The following is a 23,924-nucleotide window of genomic DNA, read 5'->3' as shown; positions in this document are numbered from 1 at the left end:
ATATTGCTGCTTCTGGGTTTTTTCCCCTTGCTTTGCTATGATCATTCCCAAACCTGGTTTGGTATGATCTTTTTTGAAAGGCTGTAAACAGTCTTTCCTTTGGATGCTGAGTGGATGGGAAGGTTTTTTTTTTTTTTGGCTTGTCTTGCTCCCATCAGTGCCACTGTTCTTGCCTCAGCCACCACCAGATGGATTTTTAGGGGCTTTTTAAAACTCGTAACTGACAGATTGCTATAGTGTAATAATGTTACAATGACTTATGCAACAATGTATTAGTTCCAATTTTTCATTTTAAAAAAGCACATTACTAGCCCTTTTTCCTGTGGAGTTATGAGGCTAAACATGCAAGCTGCACACTTCCCCTTATAGCTTTGCAATGAAAAGCACTAGAGACTTGCTTTTAAAAAAATGTAATATAGGAATTGATACATTATTGCAATATTGTTTAGTATATTTTAATGTCACCTTTCCACCCAATATAGGGCCCCAATGCAGTGATCAAAAACATTATATACACACAGATACACATATATACTTTACACACGTACAAACACAATTTTAAAAATTGAACAAAACTTATGGATGAGAAGTGGGTTAGTGAGGGAGTGCCAAATAAAACAGAGAGGTCTTCACTCCTGGCAGGAGACAATGATAGAGGGCGACAGATTAATCTCCATAGGGAAGGAATTCCATAGCTTTTATGCCAAAAAGGCTCTTTCATGGGATACTATGCATCATACCTCAGATAATATGGTCCTGGAAGATTAAACTGTGATAACATTGTTGAACTATAGCAATCTGTCAATTACCCATTTTTTAAAAAGCCCTGCAGTAGCAGCAGGGGCAGGGGGCAGGGACGACAGCCATGGAGGGCTGAGGCCAGGAAAGTGCAGGGGAAGCTGCCATGTAGATGCTCCATTGCCACTGCACATTCTTCTACTTTTGCAGCAGCAAGAGCTACACAGAGAATCATCAGTGTGTGGAAGCAGCATGTATGTGCATGTATTATATTATGTATTATGCACAGACAGTTACCTTCTCACACTGCAATCGTTTTTGCGTGTCAGTCATTATGTCTGGGTGAAATAACTGACTAGGGGGTCAGTCCATCTGAAAATTGCTCTCAGAGGACCTAAATGAAACAGATGGGCATTGATGGTGTTTTCAAGGAAATTAATCAGCCTGCACTAGCAGTGATGCCAGAAGCTCCATAGGCCCAATCTAGCCTAATGAATTCCAAGCTCTCTGTCTTAATAGCTCTTGACAAGACTAATTTACTCATGTAAGTGATTAGAGGGGGAATTATCTCTTTAATTGTTGCTTAACGCTCCTTTAGGCATCACGTGAGGGCAGAGGGAGGCAGTTAAATTCTACCCAAGTACAGAGAGGGAGGAAGTTACTGTTAGAGGTAGGAAGTGGGGGAGAAGACCAAAATAGTCTTACTAGTACACAGTACTTCTAGGAGATGGAAGCAAGGTAAAAGTAACTGAAAGGTAACAGTGGGGTCTGAGGTGAATGTTCTACAGTGAACATTGTTGCAGCTGGGAGATAAAAGGGCCCTGGGTGCCAAAAGTTTCATCAGAGATTCCACCCCCCACCCAGCTACTTTTTTCTCACTGCTGCTTTTCTCACTGACTGGCTGCAGCTTCAGAACCACATTTTCCTTGAAAAATAGCCCATCTTCATAGTAAAGACATCTTTCCAGATTTGGCTATGTAACCACATCACTAAGTGAAGCTAATTCAGAGTGAGGGCAATTCTGAAAGTATTGTCATCACTCAGTTAACTTCAGTTGCCTATGTAGTGGTCACATAGCCTAGTTTGACTACATGATGTTTCTGTTGCTAGGAAGGAGCACTATTTTTGATCAATGGGACATGGTCTTGTAATTATAGCCAGTTAGGCCACAAAGAGTCTCATAATGATGCCCTCACCTGAATGAACTGTGCAATGAGTTTCATCCAAATGCGAGTGGCACATCATCTCTCTGTAGCACTGCCCTCTCCACATCGGGAGAATTTCCTCAAAAGATCTCTTAAAAATGAGGAAAAGTTTGTTAATTAAGCCCCCCTCCCTCATTCTGACTCAATCTTAGACACCAGATGACAGTTCTTAGTCAGTTCTCATTAAGTGGCTGAGAATACAATATAAACACATGGATCACAAGGAAAAGCTGGAAAGCATCAGTCTCTCTCAATAAAACTCAGACAAGGCAGGTCATATATTGTAGTAAAATAAAATCATTTGTAATGTTCAAGACCTAATTTGATGAATGCAAACCAGAGGGGAGTACAGAAACCCATTTCTGCTAAGCAGAATTCAGAATTGTTTTAATCTTCACAAAAGGACTTCTAAGCAATCTTGTCCTGACGGCCAGCCACCTTTTCCCAAGGATGGCGTGAATTGTCAGTGATGTGCTTCAAGTATGAATGCAGGGAGAGGAGGCACATGCATGAAGGCAAAGACTTCTGCAATTGAGGCCCTGATAAGATCACTGCTATTAACCTGAATAGGGAGAGAGCCCCATCATGCTTATACTCTGCTCTTGTGCACACACAGGGCTTACAATCAATTCAAACAGCATTACAAGCCATCCACAGACCCTGATTGAAGAGCACAAGTTTAATGGACTGAGAGCCTGGGAAAAAAGCTGAGAAAGGCCCAAATCGATTTCTACATTTACTAAAACTGATCGCTGGCTAAATAAATAAATAAAAGGTACATCTGTCAGTCAAACCCTGAAATTTTCTCCAAGGGCACAGTTTCACAAACACACACACTGTCCCCTATTCTTAGTCAACTCACAAGGAGTTCAGGAAGCCTGAATGGAGAGATGCTTTTATTTGTGTAAGGTGGCATAAAGAAAAAAAGCAATATATTCTTTCATTTTAACACTTTAATTTTCCAGTAGCTTTCTTAGGTCAACAAAACTTTCTCCTCTCCTCTATCCTGCCATTTCTTATAACTTATATCAAGATGGGTAATAGTGTTAGTCTGTCTGTAGCAGCAGAAAAGAGCAAGAGTCCAGTAGAACCTATAAGACTTACAAAATTTGTCGTGGGGTATAAGCTTTCGTGAGTCACACTTCACTTCTTCAGGTATCTGAAGAAGTGAGCTGTGACTCATGAAAGCTCATACCCTACAACAAATTTTATTGGTCATATAGGTGGCCACTGGACTCTTGCTCTTTATAACTTTTGAAAAAAGTAACAAGACTTTTTTTGTGAGCTGTAGCAAAAACACTACCTAGAACTGCTAATATGTAACAAGAATCTCCAATTGTATGCCTGGTTGAGGATTATACTGCTATCACAAAAGCCTATCTTCACACCCAAATTTGGGTTTTGAGCATCTAGTAAATGCATATGGGATAGGACTAACATGAACATAGGGACAACGCGAACTTTTGCTGCCTCGCTGGCAATTTCCAGCTCATAAAACACGAAAAACAGATGACCATCTCAACAGAATCTAGATGCAATTCCTTGAAGCCAAGGCTGGCATCAAGATACTCTAGTGGAGATACTCAGGAGCATATCTTAGTACACTCCCTCCCCTTACCTGCCACCCGTGTTTTGAAGTTTGGGGAGAACCCAAACTGGAAGCAGTCTGCCATCTTAAGTTAAATTTTACTCTGTAAAATTTGGCCCTGGTTATGCCGTTTGCTATACCACATCCTATGTCAAGGAGTAACTCAGCTCAATTGTGATGTAAAAAGCCATATCAACTTTTAATTAACATTTTAAAAACTTACTATGTGTTATTTCATGACTAGCAGGAATCACTATGAGTAACAGAAATCCTAAGAATACATCTTAGGTGCTTTTTAATGTGGTTTTATGGCTGATTTTTTTTTTTTAGAAAAATTTTTTATTGGGTTAGAACATTTTTATTTTTACATTACAGTCAATTTTCCCCTAATTTTTCGTTTCTAACCCCCTCCCTTTCCCCCCCTTTTGTTGACTTCCAACAGCTTTCCCACCCTCTGTCCCTTTTCCCTTACTTCTATTAAATTCCTCTGTCTAAAACAGATATACATTCTCCATTATATTAAGCAGTACATCTTTAACTCCTTTACTTATTATACACCCAAACTATACGTCTTTAGATAAACAATTTATCCCATTTTCCAGTTTTGAATATTTCTATATAAACCTATATATCATAAACCATAAAAATTTCCCACATTTAAATCAAACAATTTGATTTGTTCTCTATATATTACTCATTTCAACTTTTTATGGTAATTCTATATAACTCCTCGCATAATCAATCAATTTAACTCTTCTGTACATTCAGTTTGGTGCATATAAATCTTATCAAAGAAAGAAAATATTGTTATTTACTCAATCCTCATGTTTAAACCTTATCATTAATTATTCTCTATCAATGTTCTATCAGTTAACCTATACATATCTATATATATCTCAATCAATTAATCTAACTGCTTATAAATTCACATTTCTCTTCCTCCCCCGGTAAAGTCACCCCTCTCTTTTATACTTTTATTATACTTCAGTAGTTCTCAAACTGCCACAGTTTTCCTCCCACCTCCCATTTCTTCTCCAGATATTGTTTCAGCTTCTCCCAGTCTGTGTTAAACTGCCCTGAGTCCAGATCTCTCAGTTTTCTTGTCATCTTGTCCATTTCAGCCATATACAGCAATTTGTAAATCCAATCTTCAATAGTTGGCACTTCTTGTACTTTCCATTTCTGCGCGTACAAAAGTCTAGCTGCTGCAGTCATATAAAAAATCAACGTCCTATGATGGGCTGGAATTCCCTCCATTCCCAAGTTTAGCAGCAGGAGTTCTGGGTTCTTATTTATTTGAAACTGTAAAATTTCACTCATTTCTCTTATTATTTCCCCCCAGAACTGCCTAGCTACCTCACACGACCACCACATATGATAGAGGGAGCCCTCATGTTTCTTACATTTCCAGCATTTATTAGAAGTATTCAAGTTCCCTAGCGCAATCTTCTTTGGTGTCATGTACCAACGATAGATCATTTTGAAAATGTTCTCTTTAATATTAATGCATGTCGTTGTCTTCATTGTAGTTTTCCACAAGTATTCCCATGCCTCCATTGTTATTTCTTTATTGAAATTTATAGCCCATTTCACCATCTGTGTTTTAACTATCTCATCCTCAGTATACCATTTCAACAGTACTTGGTATACCTTGGATATTCTTTTCTTGTCTTCTTTAAGAAGGGTCTGCTCTAGTTCCGAGTTCTCTATTCGTATGCCCCCTTTTGCAAAGTCCGAGTTGTATAAGTCTCTAATCTGTCTATACTGGAACCAATCATAGTTAGGTGATAGTTCCTCTTGCGTCTTTATTCTAAGTTTAGATACTTCAATCTTAGTTATTTCTTTGTACGTTAAACATTGTTGTTCATTATCCACAGCTCTCGGATCTATCACCTCATATGGAACCACCCACAAGGGGGTTCCTTCTTGTAGGTAAGTTCTGTACTTCTTCCAGATTGTATATAGACTTCTCCTTACAAAATGATGCAGGAACATCGAGTTGACCTTTACTTTGTCATGCCATAGGTATGCGTGCCATCCAAAAATTTTTTTATATCCCTCTAGGGCTAATAGTTTCTTATTCTTTAATGTCATCCACTCTTTTAGCCAAACTAGGCAGATTGCATCATGGTAAAGTCTCAGATTGGGCAGTTGCATTCCGCCTCTCTCCTTTGCATCTTGTAGAACTTTTACTTTCACTCGAGGCTTCTTGCCTGCCCAAACAAAATCTGATATTTTCCTCTGCCATTTTTCAAATTGTTTTGAGTCTCTGATGATTGGTATTGTCTGTAACAAAAACATTACTCTTGGTAACACATTCATCTTAACTGCTGCAATCCTGCCCAACCATGACAAATTCAGTCTATTCCATTTGATCAAGTCTCTCTCTATCTGAGTCCATAATTTTTCATAATTATTCTTGAACAAATCTATATTTTTTGCAGTCAGCTCAACTCCCAAATATTTCACCTTACTAGTTACTTCACAGTCCGTTGTTTCCATTAACAATTGTTGTTTCTGCTTAGTCATGTTTTTACATAGTATCTTTGACTTCTTTTTATTAATGAAGAAACCTGCCAAGTCACCAAACTCCTTAATCTTATCTATCACTTTTGGCATGTTCTCCAATGGATCTTCTACAATTAACATTATGTCATCTGCAAATGCTCTAACCTTGTATGAATAGTCCTTTATTTTTATTCCTCGTATTTCCTCGTCTTGTCGTATTTGTATCATCAGAATCTCCAATACTAATATGAACAACAATGGAGATAACGGGCAACCTTGTCTTGTTCCTTTACTAATCGTCAATTTCTTGGTCAGTTCATCATTCACTACAATTGCTGCAGTCTGGTCCCTATATATTTCTTTAATTGCTCTGATGAATCTTTCTCCCAGTTGTAGCTTTTCCATAGTGGCAAACATAAAGTCCCAGTTTAAATTGTCAAACGCCTTTTCAGCATCAACAAAGAAGAAACCAACCTCCTTGTCACAACGCTTGTCATAATATTCAATAGCATTGATCACTGTCCTTAAATTGTCTCTTATTTGTCTGTCCGGCAAAAAACCTGCTTGTTCTTCCTCTATAACTTCCGAGAGCCACCCCTTCAGTCTCTCCGCCAATATCTTTGCAAAAATTTTATAATCATTGTTAAGTAATGATATAGGCCTGTAATTTTTCACGCTAGTCAGATCTTGGCCCTCTTTTGGGATCAATGATATATTCGCTTCACTCCAAGTGTCTGGAATTCTTTGATCCCTAAAAACTCCGTTCATCACCTCTTTTAGGAATGGTGCCAGTTCGTTGGCCATTGTCTTATAACATTTAGCCGTAAGTCCATCTGGCCCTGGCGCCTTTCCTAAATTTGCGGATTGTATTGCCATACTTATTTCCTCGTCAGTTACTTCACTGTTCAACTTATTTCTCCAAGCTTCCGAGATCTCTGGAAGTTTGGTTTTCTCCAAATATGATGCTATTGATTCTTTGTTTACTTCTTTTTTATTATACAGCTTAGCGTAAAATTTATAAAAGGCTCTGCTAATGGTAGTCTGCTCCAAATACGTTTTGTTTTCTTCACAAATTTTGTTTATTATTTTCTTTTCCCTTTTCTTCTTTAATTGCCATGCCAAATATTTCCCAGGTTTATTAGCACCCTCAAAAGCTTTTTGATTCAGTCTTTTAAGGTTCCACTCCAATTCTTTATTACTCATTGCTGTTAACTGTTCTTGAAGAATTTTGATTTCCTGATGTATTTTCTTTTTCCCTGGTCTCTTTTTTAACTGTACTTCTTTGGCCTTTATTTTCTCCTCAATCTCTTGTCTTTTCTCCTCTTTCTTTTTCCTTGCTCTACCATTTAAGTCCATTAGTATGCCCCTTACAACCGCCTTATACGCGTCCCAAACTTTACTGGTTGGTACTTCTTTATTCACGTTGTATTGTATAAAAAACTTAGTCTCTCTTCTCAATGTTTCCATATTCTCACTTTCCTGTAACAAGTCCTCATTTATTCTCCAGGCTTTCCTTCTTCTCCTTTTTCCAAATTTCCACATAATTGGGTTGTGATCTGAGCCTACCATCGGCATTATTTCTACCTCCTTAGTCCATAACGCTAAGTCCTTTGAGGCCCAGATCATATCAATTCTTGATAATGTAAAATGCCTTGCAGAATAAAAAGTAAACTGTCTGGTTTTAGGATATTCTCTCCTCCATACGTCTTCGAGAGTCTCTTGTTGAATCAACTCAAAAAAAAGCTTTGGCAATAGTCCTCTTTTCTTTTGTGCTTTTGTAGTCTTTTTGTCTAGTTCCAAATCTGACACTCCATTGAAATCTCCAGCAAGAATTATCTGGTCATATACAAGATCGTCTAAGTGCTTCCTTAAGTCCTCAAAGAAGCTTTCCTTTGCACCGTTAGGTGCATAAAGTCCGACTACCAACACTCTCTTTAAGTTCCAATTACATTCCACTGCTACAAATCTAGCTTCCACATCTCTCATAACAAATTTTGGCTGCAGCTCCTCTTTTATATACAACACCACTCCTCTTTTTTTCTTGTTGGAAGCCGCTACAAATTCTTTGCCCAATTTTCCAGATTTTAAATATTTTACATCCTGTTTTCTAATATGGGTCTCCTGCAAACAAACAATATCACATTTTTGTTTTAGTAGCCAATGAAAAATATTTTTTCTCTTATTCGGTGAGTTTAGTCCATTTACATTCCAAGATAATACTTTACACTCCATATTCATGGTTTTGTTGGTAAGTCTTTTTCATTGTCCTTAATAAATCTCTCCATCTCCCGCTCAGATCTGATACGCTTTTTTGTCCCTCCAAACTCAAAGGACACTCCTTCCGGTAACTCCCATCTGTACCTAATGTTCATGTCCTTCAAAGTCTGAATTAACACTCTATATTTTTTCCTGTCCAGTAACACTGATCTGGGCAATTCCTTCATTATAATAATCGTCTTGCCATCAATCTCCAATGGATCTTGAAATTGTTTTGTCACAATCCTCTCTTTCATATTTCTAGTTGTAAACTGCACGATCACATCCCTTGGTAGTTTCCTCTGGGTTGCAATTCTCGAGTTCACACGATACGCCACATCTAGGATAGCCACAATTTCCTCCTCCTCCTTCCCCAGGTATTCAGCCAACACCTCAGTCATCTGTTCTTGCGCTGACTTCCCTTCAACTTCTGGCAGACCACGAAAACGAAGCTGCTTCTCCATGTGTTTAGTTTCTGCAACTGACATCCTCCCCTTTACCAATCTCATCTCTGTTTGTTGCGTTTCTATTAAATTCTCCATCGCGTCTTCTACTGTTTTGACTCTCTGTTTCGTTCCTTGTAATTCACTGCTAATCGTTTCCACGCCTTTTTTCACTTCTGACAGCTCCGACTTTACTGTCTGTGTAACTTCTTTGACCTCTTTAATAAGCTCCAATTTCGTATCCTTAAGTTCTTTCATCATGTCTATAAGTTTTTTGTCCAAATTTTCTATTGCCGATTGCCACTCTTTTTTCGACATCGTGGGGCTTGCTTTAGCTCGCTCCCACGAATCTGCTCTCTTCCTCAGCTCCGTGGCGTATAATTAAACGTTTTCCTTTTTTTCAAATGTCCCAATCTTTGCCAAAATTAATTTTTTATATCCAAAATGTCGGGCGTCTTTTCTCTATGGTTTCTCTATGTTATTATAATCCAAGATGGCCTACTTCCTCTTCCGCTGAAGCCACGACCCTTCCACTTTCAAAGATGGCGATTCCCCACTTCCTGTCCCTTGGCAAGGGCCGCTTCCCTCCAGCCACTCTATTGTTGTTACGCACTTCCTGTCTCCCGTCTTCCCACAGCAGGTCTCGCGATGGTGTCTTTTTCCCACAGCTCCAAAACCACAGGTATTCAAAACAATAGTCCGTTTTTTGTAATAACTTCTTTAAACTTAGTCTCTTTTAAAATACAACTCCTGCCGAGTCTTCACCTCCTTTTCACTAGTCTGTTGCAGTTTAAAAATCTATTTTCTTTCCTCTCTGTTTTTGTCAATCTGTCCCGTTTCAAGAGATAGCGATCTTTACCTTCTCTTCAACTTTCTCGGGTTGTAATCGCTGTTTCGATCTTAAATTCTCCTCTCGACTTCCCTCCCCGATCGAAGCTTGGGTATGTAGGTCTTATGCCAGCCGAATTGGCCCCAAAATTGCCGCAGAGATTATAGCCGACCCGTCGCAGGGTGGGACCTCAAGGATCGGGGGGGAGACTCCTTGTGTAGAGCCCCCCCTCGTCCGAGATCTAGCTCACCCTAGGGTCTTGAGCGTTCTTTGCCTGCTCCCCGCCTGAGAGCAGTCGGCCGCGGGTTATTTTCACCCCTCCGGCCGGTTAAAACGGCAATCCGGTCAGCTCCGCAAATGGAGCTGCGTTAGACCTCCATGAATCCCAAACCGGAAGTCCGTTTTATGGCTGATTTTTAATGGTTGTCAATTTCAAATATTTTAGATTTTTATGTTTTTATCTTGTTTTATTTTGTGAGCCACCTCTAGCAGGTCTCGGAAGAAGCGATATATAAATGATTTGAATAATCTACTTTCCCCGTTCTTTCCCCATACCTGCTTTTCATTCCAAATCTCTCCCTACCCCTAAATTCTTCTCAAAAGCATCCCCATGGATAATTTCTACCCATGGATAACTATTTTTTCTTTCCCTTCAGAGATGGGTTACCCACTAGTATATGAAGTTGCTGCATACCAAGTCAGACCACCGGCCCATCTCACTTAGTGTTTTCTGTTCTCGGGGATCTCAGGCTGACATCAGAATGTCTCCATTTAACTGGAGATGCCAAGGATTGAAATTAGGATGTTTTGCATTTGAAGCATGTGCCTTGCCACTGAGCCATGACTCTTACTTTTTAACTGCACTTTGAACAGTAATCCAGGTATAGCTTCATCACTGAATCTTATAGAAGCATGCTTTTTATAGTATTCTTTCTAACTTTCTAACTTTTCTAACAGTTTATTTTGCCTTTGTGGCAACTGCACCAAGGATGAACTGAAACCTCTCTTTCTTTAACTCTCACAGATATAAAGAAAAGTTTGGACACAGCCCAGAGCCACATTCTATTTGGCCTAGGTGCGAAGCCCCACCCACTAGAGACAACTGGCTCTTCTTGAAAGCTGAATAGCAGCACATTTTCTAGAGGGACCATATTCTCTTGGCCCTATTGTGGCTCTTCTAAAGGTAAAGGCAGCCCCCTGTGCAAGCACCGAGTCATTACTGACCCATGGGGGGACATCGCACCACGACATTTTCTTGGCAGACTTTTGTTACAGGGTAGTTTGCCATTGCCTTCCCCAGTCATCTACACTTTACCCCCAGAAGAATGGGTACTCATTTTACCGATCTCGGAAGGATGGAAGGCTGAGTCAACCTTGAACCAGTTACCTGAACCCAGCTTCCGCCAGGATCGAACTCAGGTCGTGAGCAGAGCTTGGGCTGGAGTACTGAAGCTTACCACCCTGTACCACAGGGCTCCTCTAAAGAGCAGGAATACCAAAAGAGCTGGAGAGAGGCTTTGACATCATGTTCCTCCAGCCTCTCTTTGCCACTCCCTCACCTGATAATAGGGGTTCGTGTAACGGAAAAATGAGCCAAAAACACACCTAAGAACTTGCTGGTTCAGCTTGTTAAAGTGGTTTCTGGAACACTGAACCAAATTCAGGAAAGAGGACTGTAATGACTCCTCTCCCCACCCCCCACCCCCTACACTGCTGCCAATTTGGATACAGCAGTAAAGGAGCTTTCCCCCCAATTTAAGGGTAGAGATTAAAATGGAAGAAGAAAATGAGTTCTTTCCCCATTTTAACTTCTGTCCTTTAATAACTGTTAATGTTTTAAAAGTAATATTAAATTATGTAATGGTCTTTCCCTTCTGTATTTAAGCAGTTTTTCGAGATGTTACACAAAAAGCCAGATATCAGCTTCCTCAAATGATTAGTAAGGGCAGCAGGCCAGGCCGGGTAGAAAAATAGTTGTAAACACTACTCCTTTTTGCCAGAAAGCTTCCACAATTTGTAAAATATGGAACTAATTTTTTTAAACAGAATATCACTTGCCCTGTTTAAAGGGCATCCAATTATTCCCCTTTAATCAGACCTTAACCTGAAACAGACAGCCTCGTCAACAGAACATTTATCAGCCTTTTGCAAGCAATCAAACCCAGTGAAAATTTTAATGCTCTAGGAGGGAGCCCACTTCTCTTTTATAGGCAAGCTCCTTTAAAATCAACTTGCTGAATTGCATTTCTGGCTTTCCATCTCCCCAAAGACAGCTGGATGCAAAAGTGGCATTTTACTCATCAAACACAAGTTAAGTGTACTTACCCACTGGAGTATCTTCATTGATCAACAGGTATGTGTCGAAGAAATAATTTATGAAGTACGGCAATCGATTGCTCAGTCCTGGAAAGTTTGGAAAAGAAGGGATTTATAAAGTTGTATTTATATTAAGACAATCGACATTTTATTAGAGCACAGCCCAGAGCATTTTATTGGAGCGCAGCCCAGAGCAAATAGCTGCGAATGCAATGGGTGAAGAGGGAGCTCTTTGCATTACCCAAAGAAATAGCTAGCTCTAGCATAACTACTGAAATACCCCTTTAACTTAGACATAGGAAATTGGCTCAGTACTGAAACTCAAAATTGATCCAAGGCTATGGACTACATGGTTTGCTAGGTAAAGCTACTAGTTTCCCAGGTGAAGAGTCAAAGAAACAAATGGGAGGGTGGAGGAGAAATCACTTGATTTCTTCATAAGCAGCATAAACTTTTATAACTCTGTAGGCCATGAAAATATTTTAGTGCCTATGAATTATTAGTACTAAAATCACATACATCAAATAAGAACAGTTATTTTCAAGTTAAGAAGTTTTTAACTACTTATAATAAACCATTAAATAAAGAACAACTTCCTTAAGTTGCCAAATGGACTCTTGTGACTACTTTGCTACACTCATAGTCATAGAAAGTGAAGGAATTTTTTTTTCAGGATGGTGAACATGATAAGAAAGATTGCGATCTGGAAAAAACCATGAGGGAATCTTGGATGGACAGCAATTGGTGCAGCAGAACATCAGACACTTTTATTTCTGTTCTAAGAACAAGCTCCCATTCTTTAACCAGAGGACTGAATAAGAGCATAATAAGCAGATGAAATGGTTTACCTGGAAACTGTATTTGTATGAGGAATTAATCATTTGCAATTTTAGAAAGCCAGTGTCACATAGTGGTTAGAGTGCTGGACTAGTATCAGGGAGGCCCAGGTTCGAATTCTAACTTGGCTGCTGGGAAAGCTTAGGCTGTCACTCTCTCTGAGCCCAACCCACCTCACACACTTCTGAGGATAAAATGGAAGGTGGGGCAATGATTTAAGCCGCTTTGGGTCCCCACTGGGGAGAAAAGGCAGGGCAGAAATATTTAAATAATGAATAGATTTAAAAGTCTGGCTTTCATGAAAGTCTTAGATAGTGCTCCAGGTGGGGTGATAATCTGCTGGCATCTCTTTGGCGATGGACCTGCTGGGATTCCAGTGGGAGCAGCGCACAGTGAAACAGTAGGGGCATCAATAAAGATGGGGGTATAACCTTCAGGGTGCACAAATATGCTGACCTGCCCATGGGATCTTTTTTGCACATGTGTTGGTTTGTTCTGCTGCACACAAAGTCCATACACCTTTGAACCTTGAACTTTCTCACTGCATTGACCAAAAACTCATGGAATGTCACTGACAAAGTATGATGGTTCCTCCACACAGTACATTCGTTGCAATTATGACTGCAATGTGGAAAGAGATTGTTGAGAGTGACACAAGAACCTACCAGCCAGTACATGGTTTATGGCATGTGTCTCCCATTTATTGCAGAATGCATCCCCCCCCCCAAATCTATGCCCGTGCGTAAATATCTTGTTGGTGTTTTATTTTTTATAGCGCTTTAAAAAAATATTCTTCAGACAATGTTCATTCCCTTTCATATATCCCCTTCACAGAATTATCTATCATATTTTTTAAAAGAGCTCAGAAAACAACGGCTACCCCCTACAACAAAGCTAGTGCCAAAATACACCCCATTACATGGTCCACTTTTAGAAAGGTCCTGAATGCCAACTTTGCTACTAAGTCTGGCCTCTTTACTTTTGCAGCTGCCACTATAAAACAGGAGCCAAATAAAAAGCTCTTTCCAAAGACAATGGCTTTTTAAAACAATTATTATTTTCTTTTTGTCGCTTGGGGTGTCAGGCAATGCATGGGAATAGGAGACAGCAATTACTGTTTTAGAACATGATTAATACCTCATATTGTTTCTAGGGCTGTGGAGCCTTTTGCCTCGTCAGCCTTAATTCCACCAAAGCGTTTCTTCCTTTCTCCTTTAATAATGAGGCTCGCTTATTTCAACTGCTTATTTGTTTAAGCTCAAAATAACGGAATAAAAGCACACGTGCCTGCCTTTTCAACAGCCTCAACAAACCAAGCCCTTGGATAAGGACTCAATCATTTACAGAAAGTTCAGAGTATACAATTCTAAACATTGTGACAAAGAGGAATATAGACTTTGTGAAAGGTTGTATAATGACAGTTTCTTTCATTATCATTATTAGAATCTGCCCCTAATCAAAATGTTTCAGAGCATTTAGAGATGTTTCTCAAGCATACTTGTTTCAATCTTGTGAGGCTTTTCACTCTCGCAAATTCTGACACAGAGAACTTAAGCTTAATGTGGTTTTGGGGGGGTTATCTGCTCAATCTGGGGAAATCAAAACCAAAGTCCCAAAGTCTAAGGTTCAATATTTTGTCCACTGGCCACATTGGTTGAGAGGAAAAGTGAAAATAAGCACAGTTGTGGCATCAAAAGACAGAGCGAGATCTAGCAAGTTTCTAAAAAGGTATAAATGCTGAGCATAATGCATTTGACAGATGGGCTTACTTTGGTTCCTAGCCAGTGCTGCAATAGCCAGCACTCATACTTATTAAGAGATCCAGTTTAGCTGCCAGACACCAGACATTATTAAACAAGGGAAATTGGGGATTTAATTGGCCTGTCAGAAATATTTTGCATCTTGTTGCTGGCTCACCTATAAAGCAGGTGCCCGGTTCTGAATGCAAACCACCATTGAAACAACTGAAAGTTTATCTGACACTAACACATGAAGGGTAGGTTGACACCATTGTGTGAAATATATATGTCAAAAATAAGCAGAATCTGTTGGGTAGAGTCAAAGAAGCTTATTCCAGTCTATGTTATCCTAGAGTTCTTGGGAAAATCCATTAGAGGTATCTGAGGAGAATAAAGGAATTGTGGGGGGGGGATGCCAAGAACTGAAGAACTGGTTCCTTTTTCTACTAAAGATACTTGTAGACCCTTAATATTTTAGCAGTGATTTGGGTGTCAAAGTATGCAAACCTACACAGCCTTGCTTGGAAACAGTGGGATTTACTTCTGATGTATAGGATTGCACACAGGCCATTTACAGTATCACACGCAGGTTGATACAAAATGAAAGTGCTCCCATGTCCAATGCACATCTGAGAGCAGCCTATATTAACAATCTGCATGGTTGGACTCTGTATATCAGCATTAGAGGTGGGCACAGACCAGAAAACAGACCAAAATTTGACATGGACCGGCCTGGTTCAGTCATGGGATGTGTGTTTTCCACGGACCCAACAACTTTTGGGGTGATCCGTCAGTCCGTGTCTTTAAAGCGCCCATTTCTGTGCCCCTCGCTTGCAAACAGCACAGAACTAGGTGCTTCCCGCGGGTCTGGCTTCAGCTGACCGGTGGGGACTTCCCTTCCTGCCAGCTGAAGCAAGGCACGGGGTTTAAAGGGCCCATTTTTGTGCCCCTCACTTGCAAGCGGCACAGAAACAGGCACGCCCCTGCAGGGCTGGCTTCAGCTGACAGGCAGGGGAGCTTCCCCCCCAGCTGGCTAGCTGAAGCAAGTTATGCTGGGTTGCAAAGCGCCCCTTTCCCTGTGGCTTGAGAGCCACGCAGAAAGGGGCACTTTAAGTTTTATACCTCAGCTTGCTCCAGCTGACCCACGGGGACTTCCCCGCCTGCCAACTGAAGCAATGCACAGGGTTTACAGCTTTCATTTTCATGTCCCTCACTTGCAAGCAGCATGGAAACGAGTGCTCCCTCTGCAGGGCTGGATTCAGCTGACAGGCCCCCAAAAGTGACAGATCACAGACTGACAAACTGGTCCGCAAACCGGAGCCAGTTCGTGAAAAGTTCATGGTCTTGACAGCCTGTGGTTTTTTCCTGGTCCGGGCCCACCTCTAGTCAGCATAGATGCGCCATGGGGAGAGTACCACCTATCTATTCCTAAGAATAGTGACAGAATGCTGAACATGAAATATGAGGAAAATGCTGTGCCAACTTAATATCAAAACTGCCATATCAAAATGGAACCAAAACAACATAACAAGGCTAACTGATATTGCCTGCCGAGAAGGTTTACTAGATAAACCAGAATTAGAGCAAAAAATTAATAGTAATATATCATGGTTTACTTATTTTCAATTAAAGAATCTAGCCTCTTCTATAAACTTAAAGGACATTATGAAACAACCAAAGACTGCATTTGAACAAATTATAGATAGGAAAGGTCTTTCAAATAAAGGTGTAATCGACAAAATTTATAGTATTTTGCTGCAAAACATTAAACTTAAAACCTTAACATAGCAGTCGAAATGGAACCAAGACTGTAACAAAATATTATCAAAAGAACAATGGGAAATATTATGGTCCTCTAAAATATTTAATTCATCAACAGTTAATATTAAATTACAGTCTTATAAGATATTAACAAGATGGTATCTTACGCCAAAAAAATTAGCAGGTATTTACTCTCACAGTTCATCATATATACATTGTTGGTGGAAATGTCATTACATTGAAGAGTTCTGGAATACAATCTTGCACCAAATCTTTTTGTTAACTAGCTACAAAATACCAAGGAAACCTGAGCTGATATTTCTGAATCAATGGGATGGGATGGAGATCCCACCAACTCGACGAGACCTCATCAATATCTTCTTAATGGCAGCAAAAATTCAATTGCTCTAAAATGGAAATCACATACTGTACCGACAATTACCAGATGGTACTCTAAAATATGGGACCATTATTTATTTGAAAAAATCAACGATGGAATCTACCAAGCTGAAAATTTCCCCAAAACAACAAATTTTATGGAAAAATGGTTCCCCTTCTTTGAATACATTTCTAAAGAAAATCTATATCCTCCCAATAAAATATACCAAACAATCCTGAATCTATAATCCAAAATATATCAGTTCATTCAACTTGAATTTGTCTTTCCATGTTTTACCTTTCTCTGTTATGTAGTTTTCAACAATTTACCCATGTTGTATTTCATATTGTAAACAGTTCTGTTAATAATTGAAATAAAAATAATTTTTTTAAAAAACTGCCATATCAATATATTTAATTTTCAACATGGCCAAATCTGTGAATATTTAAAGAGGCCCTTTTCACACTGCTTACCTGCTCCCGGGACATTGCGAAATATCACGCAAAAAACGCAGAAGATCTTCCACGTTTTTTGTGTGATATTTCGCAACGTCCCGGGAGCAGATAAGCAGTGTGGAAAAGGCCAGAGATGGGAGATGGGAGAGGAAAGGGGCAGGGCCCTTTCTAGGGCTGTTTTGGCGTTTGAAGGAGCACTCATTGGATCCAGGCCCACTAGCAACCACTGGAAGATTTGCCACCTCCTGACTTGCATGGCTCATCACCCAGGCCTGGCTGCTTGCTACTGTTCAATATCAGGCACCCCACAAAAGCCAGTGTGGCATAGTCTGAAACTATAATAAGTGGGATCTGGAAGACTCAGATTTGAATCCCCTCTCTGCTAGGGAAGCTCACTTGGTGACCTTGACCCAGTCACACACACTCAGATTAATTTATCTCCCAGGCTGTTGTGAGGATGAAATGGAAGCGAGGAGAATGATGTGAACTGGTTTAGGTCTCCATTGTGGATAAAGGCAATGTATAAATGAAGCAAATAAATAATGTGGATGATGATATTGGTCAGTTAAAAGATTGGTTGGTGGGGGGTGGGAGGGAAGGAGAAAAGGAAGTAGGGAATGGTGCATATATGGGGCTGCCAGGAGGAGGAAATAGTGTGGGGAGGGGGATACAGGGGAACGTGAGATGCCCACCCACAAGCCCTTACAGGTCCCCCACCATGTAACTGGGCATGGCCCACACAAAGTTTTCCCAGGGACAGGCTCTCGGGGGAGGGAAGGAGGGAAAGCTGATGATGGGGGCAAATAAAGGTAGGTTGGCTGGTGGTTGGGAAGGAGAGAAGGAAGCAGGAAAAACAGAGAGGGCACGGGGGCTTTTCAGGGAAGAGAAAGAGGAACTAGTGAGGGAAGGGGAAATGAGTTGACCCCTGCAAGTCCTTGTGGGTCCTCCACTTGTCACCCCTATTTTTTGTCTTTAATAACATTGACAGATCAATTATATAGTGAAGAAATGTGTCCCCCCACTTCAAGACATGTCTAAAACACTAATAAAGCCCTTAGAAGGATAAACTGAGCCTCTGTAAAATGGAATTTTCCATCTAGCAAACTTTCAGGAAAGCAACATCACCATTTTGCCAATTTCTTACCCATTTAAAGCAAAAAAAGAACAGTGAGAACTTTAACAAGGTGTTTCAGTTTTGTGTCAGTTGTTGCTTCTTCCTCCTCCTATTTCTATCGGGACTCCTCCCTTCATCCTTTCCATTTCTTACAATCACTTTCCCACCACTGAAATCCTAGCAATGTTACAAACTTCTGTCATTGTACTTCCATCACAAAACTGATGTATAACCACATCAAGAATATCGATCTAAGCAGGTACTTTTTCATAGTCTTAGCTGGCATGAGGAAAGTGGCTTAATCATTACTGAGCATGAATTACCCCTCATGAACTTATTCCCCCTTTCCTATCTTGAAACTGATGAAACTGCTACCTTAAAGGTAGTACATAACTCTCTCCTCTTTGCCTGCTTAATCTATTAAAACATTCTGTTCATCAAAATAATGGAGGAAGGCTAAGGGAGAACAGAAGTATGAAAAGGATGCCTTTGTTGGTCATCCCATCCACTAATCTTGTTACAGCACAACATCTATCCTCATGGATGATTACCTATGAAGAGCTTTACATCAGCTTTATTCTAAAGTGTAAACGGCAGACAAGAGACAGGTAATGGTAGAAAGGCAGATAACTACAAACTGTATCAATAAACAAAGCCTATTGGAGCTCATCAGAAAGAGATGTCCTGGAACCTGTGCAGGTACTATTAAAAATGCTTCTGCATAACTCAAAACAGGGAGACAGGTGGAAGCACGTCTCTCAGGGACATTACAGTGTCAGCTTATATTAGTTATAAGAGTATTCTTCTTCTTTCCCCTTTTCTGAATATTAGTGTCAACATTTCACCAGTTTTTGTTGTCTTTTAAAAAAACAGAATGTTGCAATTTTTTTTGAGAAATATTAACAATGAACGAGGGGTCAGAATATCTTTTAGTTTATCAACTAGAGTCTCCAGTTCTGAGAATGGCATGGAATACTGTGGTCTTAGAGATAATTCTCTGACCATTCTGGCAACTACTTTTTTTTTCAGTAAGTCAGGCTTTTAAAAACATACTTAGTTTTTCCACATAAAATGTTTTGTGCCTTAGAATGCAGTGAGAAATAACTTTTCAAAATGCACTTCGTTAAAAAAAATCTAATGAGATTGCAAAAAAAATCTACATATCAGAGTCAGACAAATAGATCCATAACTGTACTCTGACAGATGTAAGACAAATGATGGAAGGACAAAAACATCACGCATGCTTTGCAAAGAGATAGACGGGGGGAAAGGCAGAAATGAAAGCCTTTCCACAGGAGCTCCCAATTCCATCAAAAAATGTTAAACTATGCACTAAAAGCAATGGATTATGTAGAGTAATATATAAAAAGCACAAGGCCAGTAAAATGACACCTTTATTACAACCAATTACACATATGGAACTTGCAGGCACATGTTATATAGAACTCTCCTTACTTTTCCATGTGACTCAATAATGGTCACTACACAAGGTAGGAATTTGTAAGATTAGCCAAAGATAACACTTGTAGTGATCCCACAAATTCTGATCATTCAGCCTTCCCACAAGGACCCACCTTAAACCTCCAAGAGGCAGCAGCATGAGATCCCCTAAGCTACAAGCACAACAGAAAGTCATCTGACAAAAAAAGGAAAAACCAGCATGATGACATCATCAGTGGGGAGGGAGGGCTACACACTGCAAGTGTGAGGAGCACTGGTGGACAGACTGGCAGGGATATGTGGAGGGTGGGGCAACTGGCCTTGTCCTGGCTGGAGAAAGAATGAGGAGGAAAAGGAGTGCTTTCAACATATGTGTGCATAATTATAGCACTGGCAAGGTGGCCAATTCAGGTCTTGCTAGGAACAGGCAAGGAAATGCTTTTGCAAAGAAGGAGGTATCTGACCCTGCCTATACAAAAATGGAATCCTCTCCACTGCAGAGTGATTTTGCCTCACTACCCTATCAGCATGGCATGCCATGCAAAGCTGAAGACATACTGCCCCTTACTCTCTTATGCATGTCCACTAACAGCAGCCCTTTGTAAAAAAAAACAACAACAACAAAAAGGGGGATCATGGCCTTACAGGAGCCTGCAACCCAGCCAGTGGGATTCTGTGACTCACAGTCCTCTGTAATAGAACAGCATGGCCAATCACTCCTATAATGGAAGCATGTTTTTGCTTAAGTGTCTCTACAGAATTCTAACATTTCTGTTGCAGCGAGTCTCTTTCAAGATTCTTGTAAAGCAGAATTTTGGATGAAGCTGCATACTTGGTCCCTGGCTGTGCTTGCCTCCTGTTATGCACTCTCAGGTTTCTATGATGGCTGTCTTTCCTAGAGAGCACAAGCAGCTTATGATAAACTGATCTGTTCTAGAAACAGTTGGCAGCTGAACTATCAATTATTGATGCTCCTGTAAGTCTAGGAGAGCCCAGCCAGACACAGATGGTCATTGTGGATTGCTATGTTTACTGTAGTGCAATATTCAAGCAAGTGATGCCATAAACCCCTTCAGTGTCTAAGGCTGCAATCCTATTTGCATTTACCTGTAAATAAGGCACATTGAACACAGTGGTAATTGCTACTGTGAGTAAACTTGCCTAAAATCAGGCTGCACTGTTCAGTTAGGTCTCGAAAAAAGAGACCAGCACAGTTGCGTAGTGTAACAAAAAAAAATGTTTGTGGTTAACCTCCAGTTAGGCCACTAAGATGTATCTTGGATGAACTGTATCAACTGCCTGAGGGTTTTAGGTTTAGAAACTGTTCTATCTTTTCAGCTGTCTTAAAATTGAACTGAATTGCGCAGTTACCTGAAATGAACACTAGAGGGAAACAATCATATATATTCAAAAGAATCTAGCTACAACTAATTTGGGAAGACATTTAAATCCATTGACGGACAACAGTAGTATAATCCCTTTGTTAGGACCAATTTAAGTATCACAAATTCATGAACAAAGCAAATGAGGGAGGGGGTTGTTGTTGGTCATGGTGGAAAAGCCCCTTTGTATGATGATCACAATAGTCGTTTGATAAAGCGTAGGAGGTGTTAAACTGTGCTAGGTACAAAAGAAGGCCCCGTTTTATAAGAGGGTTACTGCAACATTGATCCTATGGCAACTCTCCCTCTGAAAACCTGAAATCTCCCCAGAGATTTCTCCCCAGAGTTTACTGGAACCCATTGGTCTTTTGTATTTTATTTACTTATTTATACCTTAGTTTGCTGGGAACTAAAATGGCTTATAACGTTCTCCCCATACCCATTTTTATTCTCACAGTAACCTTGTGGGGTAGGTTAGGCTGAGAGTATGAGACTGGCCCAAGGTCACCCAGCAGGCTTCCATGACAGGGTGAGGACTTGAACCCGAGTCTCCAAGGTCCTAATCCTAGATTCCAATTGTATTTCTCAGCAACCATTGCATCATAACCATCCCAATTGTTCAAGGTATCTCGATACTTTCTAAACCCTAAATCTGAACCTTTACAGTCTCCAGAACAGACAATTAGCTGTGTGGCCTTTGCCAAGTTTTTTACCGATAAAATAGTAAGAATATGCTCTGATCTGGATGCTAGCTGTAATACAGATGAGATGGAAGAAATGCTTATATATGGACTGCCTTGAACCAGTTACAATCTTAATAGGATCCTGACATCTATGAAAGCCACTACTTGTGCACTGGATTCTTGCCCACCTTGGCTGTTAAAATGAAGTAAGGACAACATAAGTGAACCACTCACGTCTATTGCAAATCAATCACTAACTCAGGGCACCTTCCCCCAGCCAACCAGGTGGTTATCAGTCCACTAATTAAAAAACCATCCCTAGATAAAAATGATATGGCCAATTATCACCCAGTCTCTAATCTGCCCTTTCTGGGCAAAGTGATTGAGAGAGCAGTTGCTGACCAACTCCAGGCCTTCTTGAATAACTCTAGTGCTCTGGAGCCTTTTCAGTCTGGATTCAGACCAGGTCATGAGACAGAGACAGCTCAAGTAGCTTTAGTGGATGATCTCCATCTGAATATAAACAAAGGCTATGCCTTATTATTGCTCTTCCTTTGCTCTTCCTATTATTGCAGCCTTTGTCACAGTAGACCATTCTATCCTGTTCAGGCATTTAGAGGCAGACGTGGGCATCAAAGGATGTGCCTCAGATTGGTTTAAATAGTTTCTCATGGACTGGACTCAAAAGGATGCTGTCGGAGATCAGCTATCTCCAGAATTGGAATTATCTTGCAGGGTTCCGCTGGGCATAATTTTATCTCCCATATTATTCAACCTCTATTGTGAAGCCTTTAGGAGAACTCATTCACAGCTATGGAGTAGGATGTCATCAATATGCAGATGAAACCCAACTGTATATTTCACTATACAAGTCCCCACAGGATGCAGTAAAAATCTTGGGTCGCTGCCAGACTGCTGGGGTCAAATGGTGGAAAATGAACAAATTGAAATTGAACCCAGACAAGACAGAAGGCAGAGATCTTGAAGGACATTGTACTCCCCTCTTTTGATGGAATTCATCTAACTCTTGCAGATTCAGGTAATAGCCAAGGGGTTATACTGGATCCAGCACTACTACTAGGAAAGCAAGTTAAGGCAGCTGCAAAAAATGCTTTCTACAACCTCAATTTAGCCTGGAAGATGGCTTCCTAGACACAGTCAATCTGGCCACCCTGGTCCATGCTACGGTAACATCAAGACTTGACCACTGTAATACACTATACATAGGTCTCCCTTCTAAGTTAACTAGAAGACTCCAGTTAGAGCAAAATACTGCACCTTGGCTATTATAGGGAGTGAGCAGGTGCATGAATATCACTCCCATTCTGCAGTCACTCCATGGGCTACCTATCAGTTACCATGTGCCCTTCAAGGTATTGGCTATCACATACAAGACTCTGCATGGCTTTGGTCTGGCATACCTACGCGACCGCATCTTTCCGTATGTCCCTCCATGGCAGCTTCACTCATCTGAACAGGGTCCCCTGAAAGTGCCATCCTGCACACAGGCAAAATCAACAGCTTTCCTGTACATGTGCATTCTCTGTGGTGGGCCTTGCCCTATGGAATGGTCTGCCTGAAGAGGTCGGGAGAGCTTTACTCTCCTGGATTTCCACAAATGATGCAAAACTGAATTATTCAAGAGGGCTTTTTTACTCAGATAGGAGGACGGTACTGTAGGGTGGTGGTCTCAAAGAGATGCTTCACTAAAGAGATAGGGGCCGTAGACTTCACCACTATGTTGCCTTATGTTCTATCTGTTGCTTTAAGTATGTGCTGCTAATCTTGACTTCTTATTGTTTTTACAACAATAAGGATCTTACAACAATAAGATCCTCATCCCCGTACGTGCTACTATGTACTACCTGTTGCTTTACGTATGATCCTACTGGATAGTTCTATGCTGTTTAATGTCAGTCCTAGAATTGCTTATACTCTATTTCAGCCTTTCTTCAACTCTGTATTGGATTTTGCTAATGTTATGTCTTCGTAAACTTGCATTTATATATTGTTTATTGAAATGTCCTTGATATTGATTGTACTAATCTCACACTATGTAATCCACCTTAAGTCTCAATAAGAAAGGCGCACTATAAATGGCAAAAACAAACAAACAAAGATCATATGGAAAATACGGTCATCTTTATATTAAAGCTGAAGCAACTGAACGTCCTACAGTTTTAAATATAAACATTTTCATGATTTATCTTGAACTTAAAATATTTTCTGGCCACTAGCAGTATTTATTTAA

At 40.3% G+C, this 23,924-nt stretch overlaps 1 protein-coding gene across 1 annotated transcript in view; it reads right to left on the bottom strand.

Annotated features, from left to right (window-relative positions):
* Positions 1-23,924, bottom strand: part of CDH23 (cadherin related 23) — an 819,524-nt gene that overhangs the window by 743,066 nt on the left and 52,534 nt on the right. Inside the window, exon 4 of the mRNA XM_054983948.1 lies at positions 11,893-11,970. Within this exon, the coding sequence (XP_054839923.1) occupies positions 11,893-11,970 (78 nt within the window). The remainder of the gene's footprint in view (positions 1-11,892; positions 11,971-23,924) is intronic.

The sequence above is a fragment of the Eublepharis macularius genome, chromosome 6, assembly GCF_028583425.1.
Source record: "Eublepharis macularius isolate TG4126 chromosome 6, MPM_Emac_v1.0, whole genome shotgun sequence".
NCBI lineage: Eukaryota > Metazoa > Chordata > Lepidosauria > Squamata > Eublepharidae > Eublepharis > Eublepharis macularius.
The sequence above is the reverse complement of the archived record's forward strand: the minus strand, read 5'-3'. Positions and strand labels throughout refer to the sequence as shown.